This window comes from Rhinopithecus roxellana, chromosome 15, assembly GCF_007565055.1.
Source record: "Rhinopithecus roxellana isolate Shanxi Qingling chromosome 15, ASM756505v1, whole genome shotgun sequence".
NCBI classification, from domain to species: Eukaryota; Metazoa; Chordata; class Mammalia; order Primates; family Cercopithecidae; genus Rhinopithecus; species Rhinopithecus roxellana.
Window position 1 is genome coordinate 84,713,359 of NC_044563.1, and position 14,201 is coordinate 84,727,559.

At 39.7% G+C, this 14,201-nt stretch overlaps 1 protein-coding gene and 1 pseudogene across 1 annotated transcript; one reads left to right on the forward strand and one right to left on the reverse strand.

Annotated features, from left to right (window-relative positions):
- Positions 1–717: 717 nt before the first annotated feature.
- LOC115893466 lies at positions 718–1,668 on the reverse strand (annotated as a pseudogene).
- Positions 1,669–12,520: 10,852 nt separating this feature from the next.
- Positions 12,521–13,485, forward strand: LOC104663383 (olfactory receptor 52D1). Its single transcript, XM_010364537.2, is given in 2 exon segments — positions 12,521–13,133; positions 13,136–13,485. Coding segments are annotated over 2 exon segments (951 nt in total). The 5' UTR covers positions 12,521–12,532.
- Positions 13,486–14,201: the final 716 nt, after the last annotated feature.

Consider the following 14,201-nt stretch of genomic DNA (forward strand, 5'->3'; position numbering starts at 1 on the left):
AGCAACCACTGCCACTGAAGTGGACTTGCCACTCCATCAATCACCAACCTCTGTTAGGCTTCGATTTGGAGTTCTCATTAGCTGCCTCTAGTCATTCAGTCCTCTCTGCAGTCATGCCCAAAGGATGACAGCATGTGGCTTTTCCATAAAACATTTTTCTTTGTACTAAACTTCTGAATTCTATGTGTTGTATGGTTTCTATTTTTGTTCCATTTTATAGAACTCTGGAGTATTCTTATTTCAAAAGTGTAAACTTGGTCACAGCTATGATGTAGTTTTTAGTTTTTGAGTTTAAAGATATTCAAAATGATTATTTATTTAAATATTCTGGGCTGATATGATCTCAGGTAACATAATCTACATTATAACATATAACTAATGTAGGCATTCGTTTTTGTCTGTTTCTGAGATTCTCTTGAAAGCATAGATGTTACTAGTACATTGGGACAAAAAGGATTCAATTCAAGACTCTCTTTCTTGTTGGGTCTGAGAGAAGTCACTTGTGGCAACCTGTGACACAGTTAATTACAACATAGGGCAGCCTGATGTTTTAAGTTACGAGTTGTAGCCTGGCTAACGCATATAACTACTGGCAGGTACACAATTGTAGGTATACGTCTGGAGGGAGATTGAAAGGCTCCAAAGGACTAACCTGGTACATGCAAACATCAGCAACAACAAAGAACCTCTAAGGCTTTCTAGGATGGTTCTCCTTGATCAGAACTTATTTCCCAGTAATATCTTGTTGTAGTCTCCTGCGAATCTCCTTAGTCTTGATGGAATAGATAATTGGGTTGAGCATCAGAGGTACAAAGAGATAGACCAGAGACGTGAAGTTATGCACATATGCAGGAGCATGCTTCCCAAATCAATGAACCACGGACACACTAACCATAGGCATGTAGAAGATTAGCACAGCACAGACATGTGACACACATGTGTTGAGTGTCTTCAGCCTCTCATCCCTGGAGGCGATGGCCAGCACTGAATGTAGAATGAGCACATAGGAGAGAAGGATGAGCAGTGCATCTACACCAAAGGCAGATATGACAATGAAGAGGCCATACATGCTGTTGATGGTAGTGTCTCACAGGGCAGGAGAATCAGGTCTATGTGCAGGCAGTAGGAATGGGTCAGTACCACACTGGCCTTGCAGAAAGGCAGCCTCTTCAGGAGGAAGGGAAGTGGGAAGACCATGCAGAAGCTGCGGATGATGATGGATATGCCGATGTGGACCACACGGACATCAGTGAGCACTGTGGTATAGCGCAAGGGGTTACAGATGGCCACATAGTGGTCGAAGCTCATGGCCAGCAGGATGCCAGACTCTATCCAGGAGGAAAAGTGGATGAAGAACATCTGGGCCAGGCAGGCATCAAAAGTCGTCTCTGGGGCATGAAAACATACAGTAGCCAGTACAGTTGCAATGTAGAAAAGGATACATCCAGGTCATTAACAGACAAAAGAGACAAGAAGTAGTACATTGGATGGTGCAAGCTCTGCTCTTCCTTTATGATAAAGAGAATGAGGATGTTGCCCAGGAAGGAAATAGCATAAAGCAGCAGCAGAAGGACAGCCAGCCAGCCAGTGCTCCAGGCCCTTCATCTCTGGGAAGCCTGTTAGAGTGAAGCTGGTAGTACTTGAGATGTTAGTCCCAAAGTCCCCCATCAGGGTTTCTCAGTGACTTTTAGAGAAATCAACCTGGGTGGATTGAGGTGAGATGGTGGGAGAAGTGAAGACTAGGAGTGGTTGATATCTAAAACTAGGAGAGACAATGATGCTTAGATTCCAGTGCCAAAGATTTGGAAAGTTCAGAAAAAAGCAGGATATATTTCAGACCTTCTATAGTCTGGCAACACCCCTAGATCTGTCATGAGTTCCAGGTTCTCCCCCACAGAAATCTTTGACTAATTTTTAGATATTATGTTTTATTTTTCTTGTGTCTATTTTTTTTTTTACATTGGTTCAAATCTTTCTCTAATGGTAAAAAATGGGTTCCCTTTCTCTCTACCAGGTCATAGCCATCAGTTTCTTCCATAAGTGAGTTGCACCATGTCCTCCACGAAGTATTTCCTTAATATTCCCACCCACTGATTGATTCTATCTTATGCAAGTGATGACATCTTTTGTGTGTATTCTAAGCTGCTTCTCCTCTCTTGCCTACACTCAAGCATTATTTCAGTTCTCTGCCTTTCCTTGTGGCTGGAACCCCTCACTTATTACCAAGGGTTCAGAATGTCACACTTCTCTATACTTTATTCTCTTGGTTTTGCCCTTCTATATTTTAACATGGATTTTTTTAAATCTCTGTTCAGACCACAGATTCTCAAATTCTGCTGTATGTTAGATTCAATCAAGAAGCATTAAAATATTCCTTTCCTCAGAAGAAACCTATCAATTTTGATACTGTGCAGGTAGAACTTACAAATCAGCATGTGTTTAAACTCATAGGCAATTCGGGGGGTGGAGCAAGATGGCCGAATAGGAACAGCTCCAGTCTCCAACTCCCAGAGCGAGCGACACAGAAGACCGGTGATTTCTGCATTTTCAACTGAGGTACTGGGGTCATCTCACTGGGGAGTGCCGGACAATCGGTGGTGGTCAGCTGCTACAGCCCGACCAGCTAGAGCTGAAGCAGGACGAGGCATCGCCTCACCTGGGAAGCGCAAGGGGGAAGGGAATCCCTTTTCCTAGCCAGGGGAACTGAGACACACAACACCTGGAGAATCGGGTAATTCCCACCCCAATATTGCGCTTTAAGCAAATAGGCACACCAGGAGAATATATCCCACACCTGGCCGGGAGGGTCCCATGCCCACGGAGCCTCCCTCATTGCTAACACAGCAGTCTGCAATCTAACCAAAACGGCAGCAGCGAGGCTGGGGGAGGAGCGCCCGCCATTGCTGAGGCTTAAGTAGGTAAACAAAGCCACTGGGAAGCTCGAACTGGTTGGAGCTCACAGCAGCTCAAGGAAACCTGCCTGTCCCTGTAGACTCCACCTCTGGGGACAGGGCACAGCTAAAAAAAAAAAAAACAACAACAACAACAAAAAGGCAGCAGAACCTCTGCAGATGCAAACGACTCTGTCTGACAGCTTTGAAGAGAGCAGTGGATCTCCCAACACGGAGGTTGAGATCTGAGAAGGGACAGACTGCTCAAGGTTATTTATAGATTCAATGCCATCCCCATCAAGCTACCAATGAGTTTCTTCACAGAATTGGAAAAAACTGCTTTAAAGTTCATATGGAACCAAAAAAGAGCCCACATTGCCAAGACAATCCTAAGTCAAAAGGACAAAGCTGGAGGCGTCATGCTACCTGACTTCAAACTTACTACAAGGCTACAGTAACCAAAACAGCATGGTACTGGTACCAAAACAGAGATATAGACCTAATGGAACAGAACAGAGTCCTCTGAAATAATACCACACATCTACAGCCATCTGATCTTTGACAAAACAAGAAATGGGGAAAGGATTCCCTATTTAATAAATGGTGCTGGGAAAATTGGCTAGCCATAAGTAGAAAGCTGAAACTGGATCCTTTCCTTACTCCTTATACGAAGATTAATTCAAGGTGGATTAGAGACTTAAATGTTAGACCTAATACCATAAAAACCCTAGAAGAAAATCTAGGTAGTACCATTCAGGACATAGGCATGGGCAAGGACTTCATGTCTAAAACACCAAAAGCAACAGCAACAAAAGCCAAAATTGACAAATGGGATCTAATTAAACTAAAGAGCTTCTGCACAGCAAAAGAAACTACCACCAGAGTGAACAGGCAACCTACAGAATGGGAGAAATTTTTGCAATCTACTCATCTGACAAAGGGCTAATATCCAGAATCTACAAAGAACTCAAACAAATTTACAAGAAAAAACAAACAACCCCATCAAAAAGTGGGGAAAGGATATGAACAGACATTTCTCAAAAGAAGACATTCATACAGCCAACAGACACATGAAAAAATGCTCGTCATCACTGGCCATCAGAGAAATGCAAATCAAAACCACAATGAGATACCATCTCACACCAGTTAGAATGGCAATCATTAAAAAGTCAGGAAACAACAGGTGCTGGAGAGGATGTGGAGAAATAGGAACACATTTACACTGTTGGTGGGATTGTAAACTAGTTCAACCATCATGGAAAACAGTATGGAAATTCCTCAAGGATCTAGAACTAGATGTACCATATGACCCAGCCATCCCACTACTGGGTATATACCCAAAGGATTATAAATCATGCTGCTATAAAGACACATGCACACGTATGTTTATTGCGGCACTATTCACAATAGCAAAGACTTGGAATCAACCCAAATGTCCATGTCTGACAGACTGGATTAAGAAAATGTGGCACACATACACCATGTAATATTATGCAGCCATAAAAAAGGATGAGTTTGCGTCCTTTGTAGGGACATGGATGCAGCTGGAAACCATCATTCTTAGCAAACTATCACAAGAACAGAAAACCAAACACCGCATGTTCTCACTCATAGGTGGGAACTGAACAATGAGATCACTTGGACTCGGGAAGGGGAACATCACACACCGGGGCCTATCATGGGGAGTGGGGAGGGGGGAGGGATTGTATTGGGAGTTATACCTGATATAAATGATGAATTGAGGGGTGCTGACGAGTTGATGGGTGCAGCACACCAACATGGCACAAGTATACATATGTAACAAACCTGCACGTTATGCACATGTACCCTAGAACTTAAAGTATAATAAAAAAAAAAAAAAAGAAAAAAAGAAACATTTATAAGAAGGAGGGAATCCCACCTCATCCCATCTTCTAAGTAAGTGTAAATGCTTTATTTAAGAGGTGAGATCATTTGCTGGTTGTTTATTTTTTGGTACAATCAGAAAATAGTGTGGGTTATTGAATTATGGGAGGCTTTGACTGTCTTTGGAGTCAGCTTAACATTTCATAGATGGGGGATCAGTTTTCATATCCTATAATACAATGCATATTAAATGACAATATGGAGTCAGTCCTACATTTAATGTCTTGAACATTTTAAATTACTTCTATTCCCATGTTTTTTAGTAGAATTGTTTCCTAAAGAAAACCACTCCTTGGTCATGGCTCTCCCTGTCAGAACTGTGTGTACTCTGTAACATCTTTGGTTGTGGTAGTCCTGTTTTCCTAATAACTTGGTTACTGTGCTGTGAAAGATTAAAAATCTGAATATGTAGTGTACATGCTGTTCAGTTGTGAATTGGTGGGATGTATGTAACAGCTTATCAACATGTGAGGATGCCGGTACTTGATAGCCTCTTAAAGACAATTTGCTTCCAAATTCTAAGCTGGAAAGTTACAGGAATAACTTTAAAAAAAAGAATTACAATACATGGCTTTTTAGATTTTCGGTATGTATGTTAAGAATTGTGTATAAATTGAAATGTCCATACTGATCCTCAACCAATAAAATCTCAATTATGAAAAAAAAGAGATTTGCTTTTCCTGTTCACATTTATTTTTCTGTTAGTGTCATGCAAGTACCTGTTCTGTCCTCAGCAACAGCCATTGATCTAATGGAAGCAGTTGGTTCCAGTTTATATTTTCTATTCCTCCCCTACTTTTAACCAACTTCATCATGTCCCTGACATATATCAGCACCACCTGGCTGAGACCTCACACTAAAGGTCTGGGCCCCAGCTCTGTGAGTATCCTTCTCTGCATTTCATATGACCAGAACTTCCTTTCTTAAGACTGTTGCTGATTACAGCAGTTACTCTCAATTATGCTATAATTCCTACATTGCATAAATGAAAAGTTTCCCATTCTCAACTAAGTTAGTTATGTAAATAAGTGTTCTCAGAGTTCAAATTTTTATAGGTAAAATTAAGAATGACGGATTGTAAAACCTGTCTCATTCCATCAACACTGTCTTATGGATACATTAAGTAATTTGGGAGAAAACAGAAAATTCTATCAATGTCATTAAGATATGTATTTCCAAAAACCTTAGGCCTATGTTTAATAATTTATAAAATGTAAAGATTTTTCATATGGCCCTCATTAATGAATCCTTATAATAATTTCAATACAAAGCATTTTAACATTTTGAGCCTACAGTTATAGGAAATAAAACTAATCCCAATTTTTATACATATTATTTATAAGTAAGAGAGATTGACTATAATGATATATTTAAGGAAAAAAGAAATATCTGGGGTAATGAACCAACTATGAGATAAAACAATAATATTAAATTTCTGGCAGTTAAGAAAAACTTGTTCATGTATTTTTAATGAACAATGGCAAGTTAGAAATTGCTAGAGTAGAAAGTTTTTATAGGAGACATTTAAAATATATATGTGAGTTTCATTTTAAAATGTCAATATTTACAATATACTGGAAATTACATCCCGCTCTACATTTAAACTTTTAACCATAATTTTTATATTCCAACTTAAATTTTTTTTTTTTTTTTTTTTTTTTTTTACAGATTATTAACTTGGATCTTTTTTTTTTTTATTATTATACTTTAAGTTCTAGGGTACATGTGCATAACGTGCAGGTTTGTTACATATGTATACTTATGCCATGTTGGTGTGCTGCACCCATCAACTCGTCAGCACCCAACTTAAAATTTTTAAAGCAGCATGTAGTGTTTTGAAAATTCTTTAGGGAATTTCCACATAAAAACTTTGAAGTCCACTGGCTTTAAATTAATTTGAGAAGAGAAGAGAGTACAGTACTCTTAAGTCAAGAAAGAGAAGTAATTAACCCTGAGAGGAAACTTTTCTGGATGTGACCCTTCGTGCAAGGACTTGATGAAAAGGTAACGTCACAGGATATGAGGGGAACTGGCTAGAGCATTGATGTTATTTTCTAAAAGGACTGCCTTCAGTGGTACATACCAGGGCAGTTACAGTAGGCCATGCTCAGAAGGGTCCTAAGCTTTGCTTAGTACTCTGCTATCATCGTCACAAAATTCTTCTTTTTCTCTTGGAACATGAGTTTGTAAGTGAAGTGCGATGGTATAAGTGTGTATATATGTGTCCACCACCATTATTTGCTGTACCATTCAGATAAATCTTTTCCAATATACCATGAGCACAGAATTGTGGTGGACACACAATGACTGGAAATTTAAAGAGACTCATAGAAGTAAAAAGAAGAGAAAAAGAAGACAAGGAAAGAAGTGAAAAAGTAAGAGATCAGAATAGAGGAAAAGACAGGCTAGGTGTTTAATTTCAAATTTCCTTGAAAACTCATTAGAAAATTTCCCTTGCTCATTTTTTTTTCTCAATTATCAACTGCTTCTTCTCTTTTCCTCAACAGATGGACCACAGATCAAATCCTTAGGGGATGCCACCTGGGTTTGCACACCTGCACATCACAGAAATAGTCAATAAATAACCCCATTTACCAATCCCTTTGACTAAAGGAAGCAGAAATGCAGAGCTAAATGGAAGACATTTATTTAGCCCAGAAAACTGAGACAGGACAAGACATTTCAACACGAATTACACATTCAGACCCTCCACTCTCTCATACCATACTCCCTTGAACCTGCAGAGAAGCACAGCTTTCACTTCCCTAAACAAAACTTTGCATCCAGATACACACCCCTTGCCAAAGCCACTGCACCATCACACTCTCTCTCACACAGCTTCACCCTCATACACACGGCTTTACACCAAGGTCCAGACTCTGCATGCTCCACCTGCCAATGCATGTCTCTTATGCAGGTAAGTTCTTGAAATCAGATTTCTCAACAATATGTTCAGTGAATGAACTCACAGCTGAGTTATTGGCATCTAGGTCTAAGATGGGGACCCAGACTCAGGATCCTGAAACAAGTCAGGAAGGATGCCTGTATTGTGAACCTAAATGATACTCAAGCTCAATATCCATTTCCCACTGTTTTCTAAAGGGAAACAAATGGGACCTGCTCCTGCCTCAATCTTTCTGGTCCACACATGCTTAGATAATCACAGAGTAGCAGTTATCTTACAACAGTTATTTTAAATCTTCCTTAGAGGGCAAGAATAGGCCAGAAAGAAAGGAGAAAAGAATATGGTAGTGACTCCAGCTGTCTAAACTCTATCATCTAAGCTTCTTCCCCCTATTATCACAGGTCAGTGCCAATGCTGAGCCCAAAACCATCTAGTGTCATCACTAAAAATATCAATGCAATGCATTATGATAATATCTAATTTTATATAGCACTTCACAAAGACATGTGCCTACTTGATCTTCCCAATATTTCTTTAAGAAGCATTGGAGGACTTGTTTTCTTCGGTTTACTGGTGGGAGAGGTTAAATGACCTGCCCGAGGACACAAAGCCAGGAAGTAGCAAACCTGGGCCTTGGCCCTTGTCTTTGAACAACAAACCCGGTGGTATTACCACAGTACCATCTTGCCTCTGGCTAAATAAACATTATGTATGTACTATTTCAAAATATTCTTATGGGCAATGTGAGAATAAACCTGCCTTTTAAAAAAGTTTTTCTGCTCCAATAGATGCTATACAATATCAATATTCTTCATAGCTTTATAGGTTTTGGTTGATTTTAGCATTTTCAGGTTTGACAAACTGGCACTATACAGATTGGCTACTCTTTCTCTGGCAATGAAAAGTACATCATCTACATAATCTGCAAAGAATATGGTACTCTGTGATTTCAAAAAAAGAAGTCAGAAGCAGATTTCTCATCATAGCCCTCCGCCCCGACCAAAAGTAATGGAAGGTAGATCTCTGCTGTTCTCCCCTTCACTCTTAGTCCAGCAAAAGAAAAAGGATAAAAGAATGCACAGAACACAAATCCTACAAAATTTTACCAAAGCACATATGATATAAAAATAACCTTCCTCTCACATTTTCTAAGTGCATCAAAAAGAAGGTTCACAGTAATAATATCAAGAATTGAGGCAACGTTTAGAAGTTATAATAGTAAGAGTTCTAGAAATAGATGTATCTTTCCCATAAAAATGTGTTAATTATTTCTCCAGTTGTTCAGCCTTGTGTCCCTGGTGCCGTCAGCCTCAGCACCTGATGGACTCTGCTTGGGCTGAGCAATGAATTTGAGTCTGAACTTGCAGATCACCAGCAATGTGATTTCTCCCTTAAGCATCCCCCTCCAACTCAGAGTGAAAGCCAAAGTCCCTTCTGTGGCCTAAGGATCTAGCCTATCTTGCCGATGCTCCTTGCACGCCCACTTCTAGTCCTCCAGCACAATAGCCTCTTTGCTGCTTCCAACCTCATCAAGCAGGCCTGTGTGTCACAGTCTTCGCACTTGCTGTCCCTCTGTCTGAAATGTTCTTCCTTCTGATATCTGCATGGCTAGCTCTTTTGACTCGGGTTTTGCTCAAATACTACATTCCCAGCAAAGATTTTCCTGGATGTCTGTTACAAGCTCAATTGTGTTGGTCTCCACACACCCACAAATTCATATGTCGAGGTCTTAATTAACCCTCAGCATCTCAGAATGTGACTCTATTTAAAGATAAGATCTTTAAAGAGGTGATAAAGTTTAAAAAAATGAGGTCACTAGGATGTTCCCTAATCCAATATGGCTGTTGACCTTATAACAAGGGGAGATGAGGGTACAGGCAGAGATGGAAGAACAGCTAAAGACACAAGGGGGGGCCATCTACAAGCCAAGGAAAAAGGACTCAGAAAGAACCAAACATGCCAGCATCATGATACCAGACTTCTACCCTCCAGAACTGTGAGACAATACACTTCTGTTGCTTAAGCCTCTCAGTCAGTGGTGCTTTGTGGTGGCAGCCCTAGCAAACTAATATAATGCCCTAATTAGAATTTACCGCATTCCCACTCCCTCTCTTTCTATTTTATTTTTTTAAAGCCCTTATCATTATCTAACATATATTTTACTTGTGCATTTTGTTTGCTATTTATCTGCCTTTGCTAAAACCTAAACTCTTTCATGGCAGGGATTTTTGTCTGCTTGTTCATTGCTGTCACCCCAGTTCCACACAGTGACTGGTCCATGGTATGTGCCCACTAAGTACTATTGGGTTATTGCAGACCCAAGAAGGAGGAGAGGGAAGAAATGTGGGGGCATCTGACAAGCAAATGATAGCCTCTGCATTGGGAGAGCATCTCTGGAAACTTCTTGACTCACTTATGAGATTAAGCAGCCACAAGCAGCTCTTTATCTTCTAATTTTGCCTAAGACATCCACACAGCCCACAATGGGCATCCCCTCCCCTGCGTTAATCATTGTTTCCCGTCTCTCTTCTGCATTTTAAACCAAAGCAGAGGGTAGGAAGGCAGATAAGCTGAGCGTCTGGGCTAGATAGGAACCTATAGTACAGCCCTGCACCAGCTGATGCCAATAACTTTTTCTTTGCTCTGTATCTTTTGTCTCATAACTTCCTAAACACCATCAGTCATCAGTTATCTTTGCTGCAGTAAAATATGTATGTGTTTCTTTGTATTGCAGTCCTAGGTGCTCTGTTATGGTAGGAATCAATAAGATGTCTCCTGTTCTTACAAAAAAAAAAAAAAAAACTCAATGCAAATAAAGGGGACTCCCTAATTCCACCTCTTTGGAGCTCAGATAATGAGTAAAGATACTGCAGCACTAGGAATTGATGTTAGAGTAAAAGAAGATATTCACCTAATTTGAAAGAGATAGGAATTCAAGTATTGGACATATTAAAGGACAGTAGGGCGAGGCAAAAACACCAAACTCTGAATCTGGAGACATGAGACCTAACCATAGTTCTGCAAATAAAATGCCTCATGATCTAAATTACATCAGTTCACTTCTCTGGGCTTGGCCTTTTCATTGATTAGGGATGTGAATGATAACTGTACTCTCTTTTATCCCGAGTATATGTTGTTACAATATAAGTATCTTATATTTTTAGGAAAAAATAGGGGAATTATTCTGGGTATACAAATGTTTAATTCCATGAATAGTCATCTTTAGTCAACGACAAAATTTTGTGAAGTTAGGTCAGATGGTGTCATTCCCAATTTAAAGACAAAAACTAAGGCACAAAAAGGCTTTGGAAATTTTTTCAATGCCACATAGTAAGCAGACAGAAAATCAGAGAATGACTACATTCATTGCCCTTTCTAAATTGAGACTGCCCAGAGAAGTAAGAGATTTGTTCAAAGCCACAAACCAATAATATTACAGAATCAGGGCTAAAATTCAGATTTCTTGGCATTTCTACTCAGAATTCTTTTAGGGATACATGTTACTGAAACAATGTGTATAATACTAGCTATCCCTCTACAGCAAGAACAGAATCCCCTTCTAGTCCCTTTATGGGTGGCAAATCCAGAATACCTAACTTTTTATATCTGCCTCTAATAGCACTTGCCATAATGATCTGACCTCACATCCAGCCATTATACTGGTGAATTGGAGGACTATACACTGACTTTGCCATAGTTGAGTGCAGTATCCTCAACAAGCATATCTTATTTATCTCACACTTCCTTCTGGTATACCCATGTGAATGCTCAAATTGCTATATATAGTCAATCATGATATGAAAGCATATTCAGGTTGCCTAGCCTCTTCATAGGCACTTCAGATACATATGATATGTATCACATATATGATATATATATACACACACACACAAACTAAGGCACAAAAAGGCTTTGGAATTTTTTCCAATGCCACATAGTGAGCAGAGAGAAAATCAGAGAATGACTACATTCATTGCCCTTTCTAAATTGGGACTGCCCAGAGAAGTAAGAGATTTGTTCAAAGTCACAAATCAATATATATATACATACACATATATGTATATATACACACGTGTGTGTATGTATATATATACACATACACAAAAGTGATTTGGTGTATATTTGGCACATAACAGAAAAAAATCAACACATCATTATATCATTAATCCAAAACATCAATGGCATGTTACTAAGAATGATCAGAATTTAGTCTTTATTGAAGTTGTCAAAATGTCTAGGTACAGACAGTCATGGGCAGCGTAGAGGTTACGGTTGCATAAAGACATAGTTCTAACCCAACAGAATTTTGTAAGATAGTGGAAGTAGGAAAAATACAAAATTGGAGATTACCAAAGACTGGTTTAGAAAGGGAAGGCCTCTGGGAAACGGGGAAACTTGTATTAAAACTTAATAGAGAAGAGGAAAATAAAGGAATGAGACTCCCTAGGTAGGAGAAAAGGCATGAATGAGAGGTAAGAAACATCCCATGATGTGGATGGACTAGAGATCAATAAATGATGTGCAGGATGTGGAGGAAGACAAGTCTGGAAGGGTCAGTTTGAGAAGATTAATAAATACTTAGCTTGGTGCTTTGGATATAGAACTCAAAACATCATTGTACAATATAGAAATTAGCAGAAGGTTTTAAAATGAATTATATGTGGTAGTCATTTCAGATGCTTGTACAAGTGAAAAACAAATTTTTTTTCTGAGTCTAAAGAAGATTATTTCACAGAAAGATCTTTGTTTTATATAAATCAACCAAATATCTGATATTATAGGGCAATCATAACAATACTACTCAGAAAGAGTCCTTCATTTGCCAGGAAGAATGTCAGATTCCAACCTCAGTGATAACCATCTTCCAGACACCTTCTTAACAGGGATCCCAGGGCTGGAGGCTGCCCAATTCTGGACAGCCATCCCTTTCTGTGCTATGTATCTTGTAGCACTGGCTGGAAATGCTGCCCTCATCCTGGTCATTGCCTTGGACAATGCTCTTCATGCACCTATGTACCTCTTCCTCTGCCTTCTCTCACTCACAGACCTGGCTCTCAGTTCTACCACTGTGCCCAAGATGCTGGCCATTTTGTGGCTTCATACTGGTGAGATTTCCTTTGGTGGATGTCTGGCTCAGATGTTTTGTGTCCATTCTATCTATGCTCTGGAGTCCTCGATTCTACTTGCTATGGCCTTTGATAGATATGTGGCTATCTGTAACCCATTAAGATATACAACCATTCTCAACCATGCTGTCATAGGCAGAATTGGCTTTGTTGGGATATTCCATAGTGTGGCTATTGTTTCCCCCTTCATCTTCTTGCTGAGGCGACTCCCTTACTGTGTTCACCATGTCATGATACACACATACTGTGAGCATATGGGCATTGCCCGACTGGCCTGTGCCAACATCACCGTCAATATTGTCTATGGCTGACTGTGGCTCTGCTGGCCATGGGACTGGATTCCATCCTCATTGCCATTTCCTATGGCTTTATCCTCCATGCAGTCTTTCATCTTCCATCTCGTGACACCCAGCACAAAGCTCTGAGTACCTGTGGCTCCCACATTGGAGTCATCCTGGTTTTCTACATCCCTGTCTTCTTCTCCTTCCTCACCCACCGCTTTGGTCACCACCAAGTACCCAAGCATGTGCACATGTTTCTGGCTAATCTCTATGTGCTGGTGCCTCCTGTGCTCAATCCTATTATCTATGGAGCTAGAACCAAGCATATTTGGAGCTGACTTCTAAAACTGCTTCACCTGGGGAAGATGTCAGTATGAATTCTGAGCAGAAGTTGGAGATTAAAAAAAAAATGTGTAGGATAACTGTCTAGATACATTTACATGGACACACACTGATGATGTGAAAGGAATGGTTTGACATGGCAGGAAGCTCTGAAAGGAAGAGAAATAGCAAGATGAATCGGAGCTATCAATGATCACATTGAACATACTTTTTTCCGGAGGCTCCTCGGGGAACTCTGAATACCCCAGAAAGGTGATAATATTCTCACACTTGTCTCAAAAGTGTCTATGACTTACTAAGGAGAAAGTCAATTCCTGGTCTTCAGAGGCATCTGGATTTAAGGGTAGGAATATTCTCCTGTGAGTCCAAGCGAAAAAGAGAAGATTTGGAGTGAATTTGAGTGTGAATTCCATCACTTTGAGTATTGATGTATTGGTTTAAAGCACAAAGTATAAAGTCAGAGTGCCTGCATTTGAATCTTGACTGCTCTACTTGTGACCTTGAGCATGTTTGAAATGTTTCTGTGCCTCAGTTTGGCCAACTGTTAAATGGGGATAATAATAACATCTAACTTTGAATGTTGTAGTGAGAAATAAATTAGAAAACTGAAGAGAGTGACCAACATGTAAAGCACTCATTAAATAAATATAAAATGAGAAAGTTATGTAACCTCTCTAAACATTACTAGTAAAGATATTTAACCTATATAAAACTGTTTTTACATTACCTCACATCACAGGGTTATTGTGAT